This window comes from Solanum dulcamara, chromosome 3, assembly GCF_947179165.1.
Source record: "Solanum dulcamara chromosome 3, daSolDulc1.2, whole genome shotgun sequence".
Classification (NCBI taxonomy): Eukaryota; Viridiplantae; Streptophyta; class Magnoliopsida; order Solanales; family Solanaceae; genus Solanum; species Solanum dulcamara.
The window spans coordinates 6,243,109-6,255,414 of record NC_077239.1 but is presented as its reverse complement, the minus strand read 5'-3'; the positions used below and the strand labels follow the sequence as shown (position 1 = coordinate 6,255,414).

The 12,306-nt window shown below is 36.5% G+C and overlaps 1 protein-coding gene across 1 annotated transcript; it reads right to left on the bottom strand.

Annotated features, from left to right (window-relative positions):
- Positions 1–738: 738 nt before the first annotated feature.
- Positions 739–1,946, bottom strand: LOC129882305 (probable glutathione S-transferase). The gene is made up of 2 exons (XM_055956551.1): positions 1,589–1,946; positions 739–1,267 (listed from the first exon to the last, which is right to left on the bottom strand). The coding sequence occupies exons 1-2, from the start codon at positions 1,892–1,894 to the stop codon at positions 923–925; spliced, it is 651 nt and encodes a 216-aa protein (XP_055812526.1). The 5' UTR covers positions 1,895–1,946; the 3' UTR covers positions 739–922.
- Positions 1,947–12,306: the final 10,360 nt, after the last annotated feature.

The following is a 12,306-nucleotide window of genomic DNA, read 5'->3' as shown; positions in this document are numbered from 1 at the left end:
TGATTCATCAAAATAATGAGTAATTACCTTGCATGATGTATCGGATATCAATGCTTTTCAATGATTCATCGATGCTCAATTCAGCTGCAATGGCTGATTTTAGATTCACGAACGAAATATTGTCGCCAACTATGATTCCATCACTTATGTATCTTTCATAACTTACCTTGGATTGCCAAACTCCAGAATGTCTCAGTAAAATTGAGATATTCATCTTGATTAGTTCAATGATTTTCTAAAATTGGATTGAAATCGTAAAGATTCTATGCTCTGCTCGTTTGGATTTTTAAAATTTTGAATTCTATAATTTGTTACACGTTTAGGGGGTTAATTACCTGTTTAATACGTGATTGCTTGAAAGAAAGACTCTAAATTTGATATACATTATCTTTTCATAATAAACTCAACCACATTAATTACTATGTATCAATTAGCAATGTATCAGGTTTAACACTAATGTATTCGAAATTAACCAAAAATTGGAAAATTCGAGTAATTAAAGAAAGAGTAGAAATAAATTGTAATTGAGCTTTTTAGATTTAAGTAAATTTTACATTTTTTAACAAATATATACTAAATACCATAATATGACATCAATATAAAATTTGATATCTACCATAGTTCATACCATGTTCACCCTTACTTGTTGATATGTAAATAGCTAAGATATCTTTTTCTGACAAAGTAATTTTTCAAATTTAGAGTAAGTAAATTCTGAAAGAATTTAATATAATAATATCAATATGCAAATCGTTTGATTTTTCTCCATACGTATATATATAGTTCGAACAAATACATAGGATCCAATTGAACCTAGAAAATTCTTCCTAAATTCACATCATTATTGTCACACAAAATCTCGGAAATTCAACCTAGAAAATTCTTCCTAAATTCACATAATAATTAATTGAGTGATAAGAAATCAACTTGAATAAGGAGGTGTTGCAGCAGCTTCAAAGCGAGCTTTGAAAAAAGCAAGCAACTCATCTCTTGGAGGTAAATATTCCTTATTTCCATTAATGTATTCATCTCTCCAAGCATAAAAATTTGGGTACTTTTCTTTTGTCACCAAAATAATTCCTGTTGCTTCCTCAAGAATTCCCATCCAAAGTCCAAGAAAATTTGCTGCAATATCAGCAAATCCAAATTTTTCACCAACAAAAAACTTCTTGTCCTTAAGTTCATTATCAAGAATTTTCAACATCTCACAAACTTCCTCCTTAGCTTTGTCTGATTTATGAAAGAAACTTGTCCCCACTGCTGACCCCTACAAAATTAGAACACTCAATAGTTAAGTTTCAATTCAAAGCAAGTTAGAGTCAACTTTTGAAATAATTTGTGGTCTATGTACAAAGTTTAATTTTGTTAAATAATTTTTAAACAAAAAAAAAACCTTATCCTATCTGAAACAAACTAAAAAAAGAATGTCACAAATTGAAACAAAGGGCCTATTAAAAATTTGCTATATTATTTATTTGCAAATAAATCTCTTACGTGATAAAAGACTCATAGAAAACATATGACCTACAGTAAACGTAATGAAAAAGTTAGAACGTATTTCCAATTAATTGCAAAACAACATATATACCTTATCTTCAAAAAACTTAACCCAAAATCGAGCTAGAGCTCGATCGTAAGGGTCTTTAGGCATGATGGAAGGACCTTCAAATGTCTCATCAATGTATTCAACAATCACCATTGATTCACAAATGGACTTTCCATTGTGAATTAGTACTGGGATTTTTTTGTGAATAGGGTTCGATTCAAGAAGTAGAGGGCTTTTATTTTGTAGATTTTCTTCTATAAATTCATATTTTACACCCTTAATCTTTAGAGCCCATTCAACTCTGTGACAAAAAGGACTATACCAAAGACCAAGCAACTTCACTGTCATCTCACAATTATGATTCTACTATGTAATTTTATAATATGTTGATGAATTTTATATTTTGGTTAGGATCTCTTGAATTTTGGTCTTCTTTTATAGAGTGAAAAATGAAGAAGTTTCTTTGTAACTGACAAGTCAATTTTCTAATTTAATGTTGTATATTGAACGAGGACTTTTAAGTCTTAAAATAAGTGGTAGTGGTTGAACCCTGAAGGTTTTGTTTACGTAGATATGGGTGCAAGTTTGACGGAGTCGATTTTAGGATCTCCATTTAAACCACACCGCATAAATTCATAAATTTTAATTTGTAGTGATTAGTTTAGTTCTTTCGAGCTGAAATTCCAAAATCCACGTTTAAAAATATTTTATATATATATATAAAATATGAAGTTTGAAATATATATGTTCAAAATAAATAGTAGTTTTTCTGAAGTTTGAACTACCCGTTTTTATTTCTATTAAAGTTCATATTAGAAAGTCGAATAAACTTTTCCATTAATAATTAGATAATAAGCACTTTCAGATATATGTATTAACTATTAGTATTGGTAAATATATTGTCCTTGAAAGTTTTACCTTAATTATGCTCCAGCTTACATGTTGACTCAGTTTGTATTCAATTTGGGGTGTCAATTACTGGTTTATCAAATATCTTTTTACTGTGAAGTAGTAGAAATATTAACAGCATTTGCACAACCCCAAGAGGTGAAAGTTTTAGTAGGGTGCACAACAACATAAAATTTGAACATGTTGGATATTGAATTTGAGCTGTAGATCGTCATGTGAACAAATTTGATCCAATCTATATAGAAGAGATAAACTTAGAGTTTCGTGCTAATATAGAGTTATAAAGAAAAAATAAAATTAATAATATGAAACAAAAAAGTAGACAAAAGATGTAGAGAGATGAGAGAGGAAAGCTTTCCTATTCTTTCTAAATATGTACAACATGATTTTTAATACCTCTATTTATAAAGCTACGTATAGGAACATCAAATGGTGATGGTGAAGTGGCATAACATTAAAGATTTAAGATTATTGAGGAATTGGAACATGATGGTGAAGAGTAATGTGGAGAATACGTGGCCATCCATACTCCCTCCATTCCATATTAAGTGATTTTTTAGGGATTTATCATTATTCAAAGTTCGCGATGCGCCACTGTAGTGCTAGCAAGGTTTTTGCCCAGTTTTCCAGATTTTTGAGGAAGGGCAAATTGGACTTTTTCCCTAATTATATATACCTTCACTTGGAGCATTTTGGACCATATTTTTTCAGATTTTTGCCTCTCCAAAGAAACCCTAACCTTCATCCCTCTTCTCTTCCAAACATCTCCAACAAGAAATTGCCTTCAAGAATTTCTAAGGTTCAAGCTTTCCATTAAAGACCCAACATCAAGGTTCCTTCAAAGTCTTCACCAAGGTATGTAAGGCTAACCTAAAATATGGATTGAGTTCTTCCATATACCCTTAGATGTGTCGGATAGGAGTTGTGAAAGAGTTGAACTTTCTAGGAAGGTTTTCTTGAAATTTTTTTAAACTATAGGATAATTTTTATCTACTATTAATTGATTGAGGATTTTCATGACTTGAGTTACTAAATAGTTATCTTTCATATTTTAGACTACAAATGAATTGTTGTATATAAATTAAGGTGTATTGATGGTATTCTTGAGTTGAGTTTTATTGAGAGTATGGTTTCATGCTTCATTCACATGAACCCAAGATGAGATTTCTTTTGTCATAATTGTCTGAAGGTTGAGATGGATGATTTTGTGTATATATGTATTGATTGGAATGAAAAGAATAAATTGGATAGTTAAGAATGCCCTTTTGTCTCTATAAATTGAACATAAGATTAAAATGAGGATTTGTGGAGGAGATGTTTGACAATGATGTGCTGATAATATTTGATAATGATGTGATGATAATATTTGACGGTGATGTGAATGATGGTTTTGATGATGGTGTGAATGATGAAGTGAATGGTGGTTATTTGACATATGTAGAATGATTGATGAAGATGTATGTTGATGATGATGCTTGAGATGAAATGGATTAGAGTCTAATGTGACTACATAATATGTGACTTACTGTCACGCCCCGAGAGGTACCCTAGACGTAACCGGCACTCGAAGGTCATTTCTGACCTCCGAACGAACCACCTGGTCCAGTCACACATTCATTCAATCACATTCTCTTAGCGTAAACTCAATTAATGAAATACTATTCATAATATGGGGGCTGAAGGCCAAACATTCATCAACTCAACAAACAAATATAATAAAACTCCTCAAAATAACCGTTCAACCTCCCCACACTTCAGTCTATGAAGCTTCTATCAAAGTCTAAAAGGTGCCAATGACAAGTCCATAGATACCAACAATCAAAATAAGGGAAATGACAACAAAACTGTACAAGAAGGCTCAACATCCTCCGGGAACTAGGAGGACTCACCAACTAGCGGGAAATGTATATGGATCTTCAACGGAGCGCCGATTGATGATCTCTAGTACCCGTCTTTGCATCATGAAACGATGCAGGCCAAATGGCGTCAGTACATGGAATGTATGAGTATGTAAAATGGCCGAATACAACGAACATCAAAGAAGAATCAGTCAACTCAGAATCTCAACTCATATATATATACAGGGCGCTCACTCAATTATCTTAAGTCTAAATAAGAATATGATTTAGACGGGACCAATCATATATCATTCGACTCAGTCTGACTCAGAGTACTAGCAAGACCTATTTGGGAGTTTCTCTTATCCGACAACCATCACTTATGAGCCAGTCACAGTACAACAAGCCGACGTTGTTGCCGCGTCCGTTCATACTTTGCTGGGGCATAAACGAGTCAACCAATCATGGATACAATCCAACCAAGTCCTATAATGTTAGGACAAAACTCTCGGGGAAGCATCCGACTTTAACGGTTCAATCCCCCCTACGTTTGGCAACACAGGTATTGGATTCGAGTATGGACTATACTCTTGCCCAATTCGGTGCTCGATACTCCTCCCAAGACTCAATGCTCATAAAACTCCATCCAATCAACTCATATCGACAAGTCTAATTACAACCTTGTCAACACATAAACTCTATCACAATCGAATTTCTTCCAATCGTACTATCTGATCAATCTCAATCATCTCTTCAAAAGAAATTTAAATGCGCATTTATAGCAACATATAGATATAATCAATCATTACCTCCATCTATTTGAGAAATCTTTGTGACTCATCACAACTTCAAGACTTTAAATCGACATTTTTAAAAACGACAACATTTTTAAGAAATACACATCCTTTATCACAATCTAAATAATTAAAAAGGTCAATAAAACATATTCAACAACTCATCTTTATCAACTCATACTCACATAAAGGCTCATTTTAGGAACTCCTTGTCTCAACAACATCAACACATATAGAGTCAAATAAATAGGGGACAGAGTTCATACAAACATGAACCATACCAAGAAACTCTATTTTCATGAACATCTAACCTCAAAGCAAGAGTAGGGCAATAGATGGACTCAACCCATGTTTTAGATAAACTTACATACCTTAGTGAAGACTTGAAGAAAACCTTGTGGTTGGGTCTTTAATGGAAAACTCAAACCTTGAAGCTCTTGGAACTCTTCTTGTTGGAGAAGGATTTGGAGAGAAAGAAAAAGAGAGAGAGAGAGAGAGAGAGGGGTTTCTAGGGCTTTTAGAGAGAGAGTGAAGGCTGAAGAAATGGTCTAAAAATGCTCAAGGCTTGTGAATATATAATTTGGGACAATTCCCAAATTACCCTTCCTCCAAAATTTTGAAAAATAGGCCAAAAATGCCTTTGGCGCGATAGTGGCGCGTCGCGCCCTTACAGCGCCAAGGCTAATTACGACTAAAAACCTGCACAACTTTTAGTGGCGCACCGCGCCAAGGACCAAACTACTGAGGCATGCTTCTGGCGCTATAGTGGCGCGTCGCGCCCTTATAGCGCCAAGGCCAAAGGTTCTAGGTTCTAGAATTTTGGCTTGAAAAACCCTGCACACCTCGCAGTGGCGCGCTACGCCAGAGACCAAACTACTGAGGCATGTTCCTGGGGCGATAGTGGCGCGTCGCGCCACTGCGGCGCTAAGCCCAGATTTCCAGTAGTTGAACCCTAGGCCTGAAATTCCTGTTGTGCTAGTCCGTCTTAGGATCGTCATATCTTTCGACTCCGAACTCTAAAATTTACATTCTTGGTGGCGTTGAAAAGAAGACTCGATGAGCTTTAATTTGATAGGTTGTGGGCCACCCAAATTGTCGTCTTTCAAAAGATAGGGTCATTAGAAGTCGATCCCTTTTTCGAACTCGTCCTAAAGCTTAGCCACGATGGATCCTTTGGACTCAGCTTGGTCCTAAGGGTCCTTTGTGACCCACATCACCTCTAACGCTGCTCAATTTCTAAAAGACTCACCTTACTCATGAAATTTCTTCACAATAACTGAATCTTAGAGAAATTTCTGAGGGGTGCTACATTATCTCCCCCTTGGGATCATTTGTCCTCGAATAACGAGCAACTAAGAATGGACTCGGGGTACAAATCACAGTCAAAATTGCAGTCACTCAACCAATCAAATTCTTAAACAAATACCAATTAAAACTCAAAATGCACGAATGAATTCAAGTCAAGGAAATGGTCATTACCTTCAACATTCTCCTCGGTAGGCACGAATAGATATGGATATTTAGATTTCATGGCTTCCTCCGCTTCCCATGTGGCTTCCTCAACAAGTTGGTTTCTCCACAGGACTTTGACTGAGGCAATCTCTTTGTTTCTTAATTTGCGAATTTGGCGATCAAGAATTTGGACCGGAACCTCTTCATAGGATAAGCTATCCTTAACTACAATACTATCAATGGGAACTACCAACGAAGGATCTCCTAAGCACTTCTTCAACATCGAAATGTGGAATACCGAATAAATAGAAGCTAACTCCGAGGGTAACTACAACTCATAAGCAACACTCCCAATCTACCTCAAATTTTGGTAAGGACCAATATATCGAGGACTAAGCTTCCCCTTCCTTCCAAACCTCATGACACCCTTCATGGGTGACACTTTTAAATACACCCAATCATCCACCTCGAACTCTAAGTCTCTCCTTCTCACGTTGGTGTAAGATTTTTAGCGGCTTTGGGCTGTCTTTAGCCTATCTTGGATGACTCTCACTTTCTCCATGGCTTGGTGAACAAGGTCAGGCCCAATCAACTCGGCTTCACCAAATTCAAACCACCCAATGGGTGATCTACACCTCCTCCCATACAAAACTTCATATGGAGCCATTTAGATGCTTGCATGATAGCTATTGTTGTATGCAAACTCTATGAGAGGTAAGTGATCATCCCAATTTTCCTTGAAGTCAAGCACATATGCCCTCAATATATCATCCAATGTCTGGATGGTGCGCTCTGATTGGCCATCTATCTGGGGGTGGAAAGTTGTACTCAAGTTCACCTTCACACCTAATCCCTTCTGAAAGAATTTCCAAAATTAAGAAGTGAATTGAGCTTCTCTGTCTGAGATGATAGACAAAGGGACCCCATGCAATCTAACGACCTCCTGTATATATAACTTTGCATAATATTCTGCGGTGTCAGTAGTCTTAACCGCCAAGAAGTGAGCTGATTTTGTCATTCTATCCACAATCACCCAAATGGAATCATGTTGCTTTCGGGACTTTGGCAAGCCTGTAATAAAGTCCATGTTGATCATCTCCCACTTCTATTCTGGAATTCCTATGTTTTGGGCTAAACCACATGGCCTTTGATGCTCAACCTTTACCTGTTGGCAATTCGGGCACTTGGAAACAAATTCCACAATATCCCTCTTCATCCCACTCCACCAATAGATTTCCCTCAAGTCATGGTACATTTTCGTGGAGCCTGGATAAATAAAGTATTTGGAACTATGCGCTTCGGCCATAATCTTCTCTCGAACATCATCGGCATCAGGTACACACAATCTACTTCGGTACCTCAACACATCATCTCCCCCTTTGATGAAAACTATCACCCCTTGTTTGTGAACAACTTCCTTCAGCCGGAGGAGGATAGGATCTTGATCTTGTTTCTCTTTTACCTCTGCTACAAGTGAAGACGTAGCCTCATCTTGAACGTTTACTCCACCTTCATTGTTCTCTTCGAGTCGAACTCCCAATCGGGCTAATCGATCTACCTCCTTCGCCAATTCCCTCCTTCCCTTTTCCACATGGGCAGTGCTACCCATGGACAACCTGCTAAGAGCATGAGCAACAACATTAGCTTTACCTGAATGGTAGAGGATGCTCATGTCGTAGTCCTTGAGTAGCTCAAGCCATCTCCTTTGCCTCAGGTTGAGTTTCTTCTGGCTGAAGACATATTATAAGCTCTTGTGATCGGTGAATACGACAACATGTACTCCATACAAGTAGTGGCGCTAGATTTTAAGCGCAAACACCACAGCTGCCAACTCAAGGTCATGACTTGGGTAATTTCGCTCATGAACCTTAAGCTGTCTCAAAGCATAGGCTATCACCTTACCCCTTTGCATCAACACACAACCCAAGCCAATTCTGGATGCATCACAGTAGACCATAAAGCCCTCTGTTCCATCGGGTAATGCTAGAATAGGAGCAGTGGTTAGCTTGGCCTTTAATTTCTGGAAATTCTCCTCACAAGTATCGAACCATTAGAACTTAGCCTTCTTTTGAGTCAGCTTAATCAATGGTGATGATATGGATGAGAATCTCTCTACAAACCTTTGATAATAGCCAGCCAAACCCAGGAAGCTTCTTATCTCCATTGGGGATGTGGGTCTGGGCTAATTCTTCACCACTTCAACCTTCTGAGCGTCAACCTGAATGCCATCTCCAGATACAATATGGCCTAAGAAGGCCACTGATGCAAGCCAAAATTTACATTTAGAGAACTTTGCATATAATACCTGGTCCCTCAAAGTTTGTAAAACGACTCTAAGATGATAGGCGTACTCCTTTTCATTCTTGGAGTAGACTAGAATATCATCTATGAATACTATCACAAACATATCAAGATATGATTTAAACATTCGGTTCATGAGATTCATAAAAGCCGCGGGGGCATTTATCAATCCAAAGGACATGACCAAAAATTCAAAGTGGCCATAGCGAGTCTGAAAAGCAATCTTCGGAATATCACATTCTCTCACCTTCAACTGGTGGTAACCGGATCTCAAGTCTATCTTTGAGAAACATGTGGCACTCTGAAGTTGATCAAATAAATCATCTATTCTGGAGAAAGGGTATTTGTTCTTTACGGTGACCTTATTCAGCTGCCTGTAGTCAATACACATTCTAAGGGACCCATCTTTCTTTCGAACAAATAGGACCGGAGCTCCCCATAGTGAGACACTCGGCCTAATAAATCCCTTATCTAATAAGTCCTTCAACTGCTCCTTCAACTCTTTCAACTCAGCTGGGGCCATTCTATATGGAGGAATTGAGATAGGCTGGGTATCAGGAAGAATATCAATCCCAAAGTCAATCTCCCTATCAGGAGGGAATCCAGGCAGATCTTCAAGAAAGACATCCAGAAACTTGTTGACAATTGGAACTGACTCAAGGGATGGAGACTCAATATTGTCATCTTTCACTCGGATAAGGTGATAAACACACCCTTTTGAGATTAGCTTCCTGGCCCTAAGGTATGAAATAAACTTACCCTTAGGCATAACATGACTACCCCTCCACTCTATGACAGCTTCATTCGGGAATTTGAATTTGACAACCTGAGTTCTACAATCAATAGAGGCATAACAGACATAGAGCCAGTCCATGCCAAGGATCACATCAAAATCAACCATGTCTAACTCAACCAAGTCAGCCAAGGTATCTCTATGATGAATTGACACAGTGCAATCTCTATAAACTTTCTCAGCTACGACAGAATCACCGATAGGAGTAGCTACGCAAACAGGCTCACAAAGATATTCAAGAACTTTATTGAATTTACTAGCCACATAAGGAGTCACAAAAGATAGGGTGGCACCCGGATCCATCAACACATAACAATCAAGAGAAGAGACTCGAATCATACCCGTCACGACATTTGGACAATCCTCCTAATCTTGGCGACTACCCATGGCATATAGGCGGTTTGTACCTCCATTTGTACCTGAAGTAGTGCCCCTCTGATTACCATTAGCTGGTGGTGCGGTGGTAGAGAACCAGGCTCTGTTCCCCCATGCTGGACACTCCTTCTGAAAATGGTTTATTTGGCCGCATTTATAACAACCAACCCTTCCCGCTCTGCATTCTCCCGAGTGGAGCCTACCACACTTGTCGCATGGTGGCTTTCCCCTCAAACCTTGACTTACACTGGCCTGGGATTGAGAACCCTGAGGTCTGAAATCCTGGCGACTCTGTCCTTGCCGGTCATACCTGTTCTGCGGCATAGGTGCACTGGCGGTAGATGAGGCATAATTGGGAGGCCTCTTCTGGAAGAAGGACCTGTTACCCTTGTTTTGCCTCTGTTCATTCTCATAGACCATTGATTTTGCCTTCTTGCTCAGGTGCTCTTCTCTGTCTTTTCTTTTCTCCTCCTCTACCTGTTGAGCATACACCATTAATCTGGAAATATCCATATCCGAGATTAGTAATGTTGCTTTGTAACACCCCCTAAAATGTTATTAATTAATGGATCCTTTTATTTATGAAGTCCAAATGAATTATCAAAGTTTTCTATTTAATTCAAGCATTAAACTTTATGGGTTTTCATATCATGATTCCAATTGCATAGATTATTAAATATTTGAAGTTTAATCACCTATCTTATGTTAGTTTATGTTGGCTCTTAAATGCATTAAATTATTGACTTATCAAAGGTCCTTATATGAAGACATAAAAAGGTTCTAAAGTATTTTGATCATAATTATGTTGTCTCATTTCTAAAGTATTTTTGATCATATTATGATCTCTCATGCCTAAAATATTTTTATCATATTATGATCTCTCATGCCTAAAGTATTTTGATCATAATTATTTCTCTCATGACTAAAGTATTTTTATCATATTATGATCTCTCATGCCTAAAGTATTTTGATCATAACTATTTCTCTCATGACTAAAGTATTTTGATTATATTATGATCTCTCATGCCTAAAGTATTTTGATCATAATTATGTTCTCTCATGACTAAAGTATTTTTGATCATATTATGATCTCTCATGCCTAAAGTATTTTGATTATTTTCTCTCATGCCTAAAGTATTTTGATCATTTTCTCTCATGCCTAAAGTATTTTGATCATGTTATAAAGTATTTTGATCATGTTCTAAAAGTATTTTGATCATGTTCTAAAAGTATTTTGATCATGTTCTCTCATGCCTAAAGTAATTTGGGCATAACCTTTTATCTAATAGTCCAAATTAGATGATTCAAATTTCTGAGTAACCACAACATCATTACCTACAACTTTTATGAAGAACATATCTTAAGATTCAGAGTTTAAATAGATCAAATAAATTAATCTTTGTAAGACATAGTGCTGTGACGGAATAGAGTATTTGTAGAATAAAATTCATATCTCGATGTAGAATGCTCCGAATTAGATGATTCTTGAACTAACTGAAACTAGACTTTTATATCTACAATTCTTACGAAGACACCAATCCTAATAAGGAATTTATCTTATTCAAACGCAGCTTCGAAAATGGATATTCCGTTAAAAGAGATTTCATCTCACCTACCATAGAAAGATCTAGAACCATTTGACATCATCCATGACATCAAAATTCTCCATTGAATTTTCAAGATCATCCTTTATGATTATGTTTATTTATTGTTAGGTCCCTCCTCCACACCTATAAATACCCACCTTATTTTCTCATTTTATTCACCAAGTTTTTTTAAGCAACTCTTCTCTCTATATACTTCTTTACTCCTTCTCAAATATAGTTTTAGTTTTAGTAGTGTAAAAATACTACTCTGGTGATTCTTATACTCCGGGTAGTACACAAAATAAACCGGCGAGAAGAAAAGGCTAGGGGTCCAAGAGTGTTCCAATTCGAAGTAAAACTTCTGATTTAAGGTATGTAAGGCTTTCATAGCATTGGATTGAGTTCGTCCATGCGCCCAATATTTAAATTTATTATAATTGAGTTATAGTTGAGTTTTATCCAAATCTTGAATTCTAAATGAAATAATTCTTCTTCTATTGAGTTTGATATATTTATGCATTATTATTATTATTATTATTATTGTTATCTCTCATATTATTGGAATTATTGTTCATGGATACTTTCCCATGAATCCTAATTGATTTGATGTTCATGAATATTTTTACATATATTTTGAGTAAAGATGTTGGCTTTTTAATATTTTCATTGATAAAAAGAGTGATATGAATTAATACTATATATGTATTTTATT

Coding starts and splice junctions, on each gene's coding strand:
- LOC129882305 (XM_055956551.1), bottom strand. CDS start 1,894: ATGACAGTGAAGTTGCTTGGTCTTTGGTATAGTCCTTTTTGTCACAGA. Junction 1,268..1,588: donor TTAAGTTTTTTGAAGATAAG/GTATATATGTTG, acceptor CTAATTTTGTAG/GGGTCAGCAGTGGGGACAAG.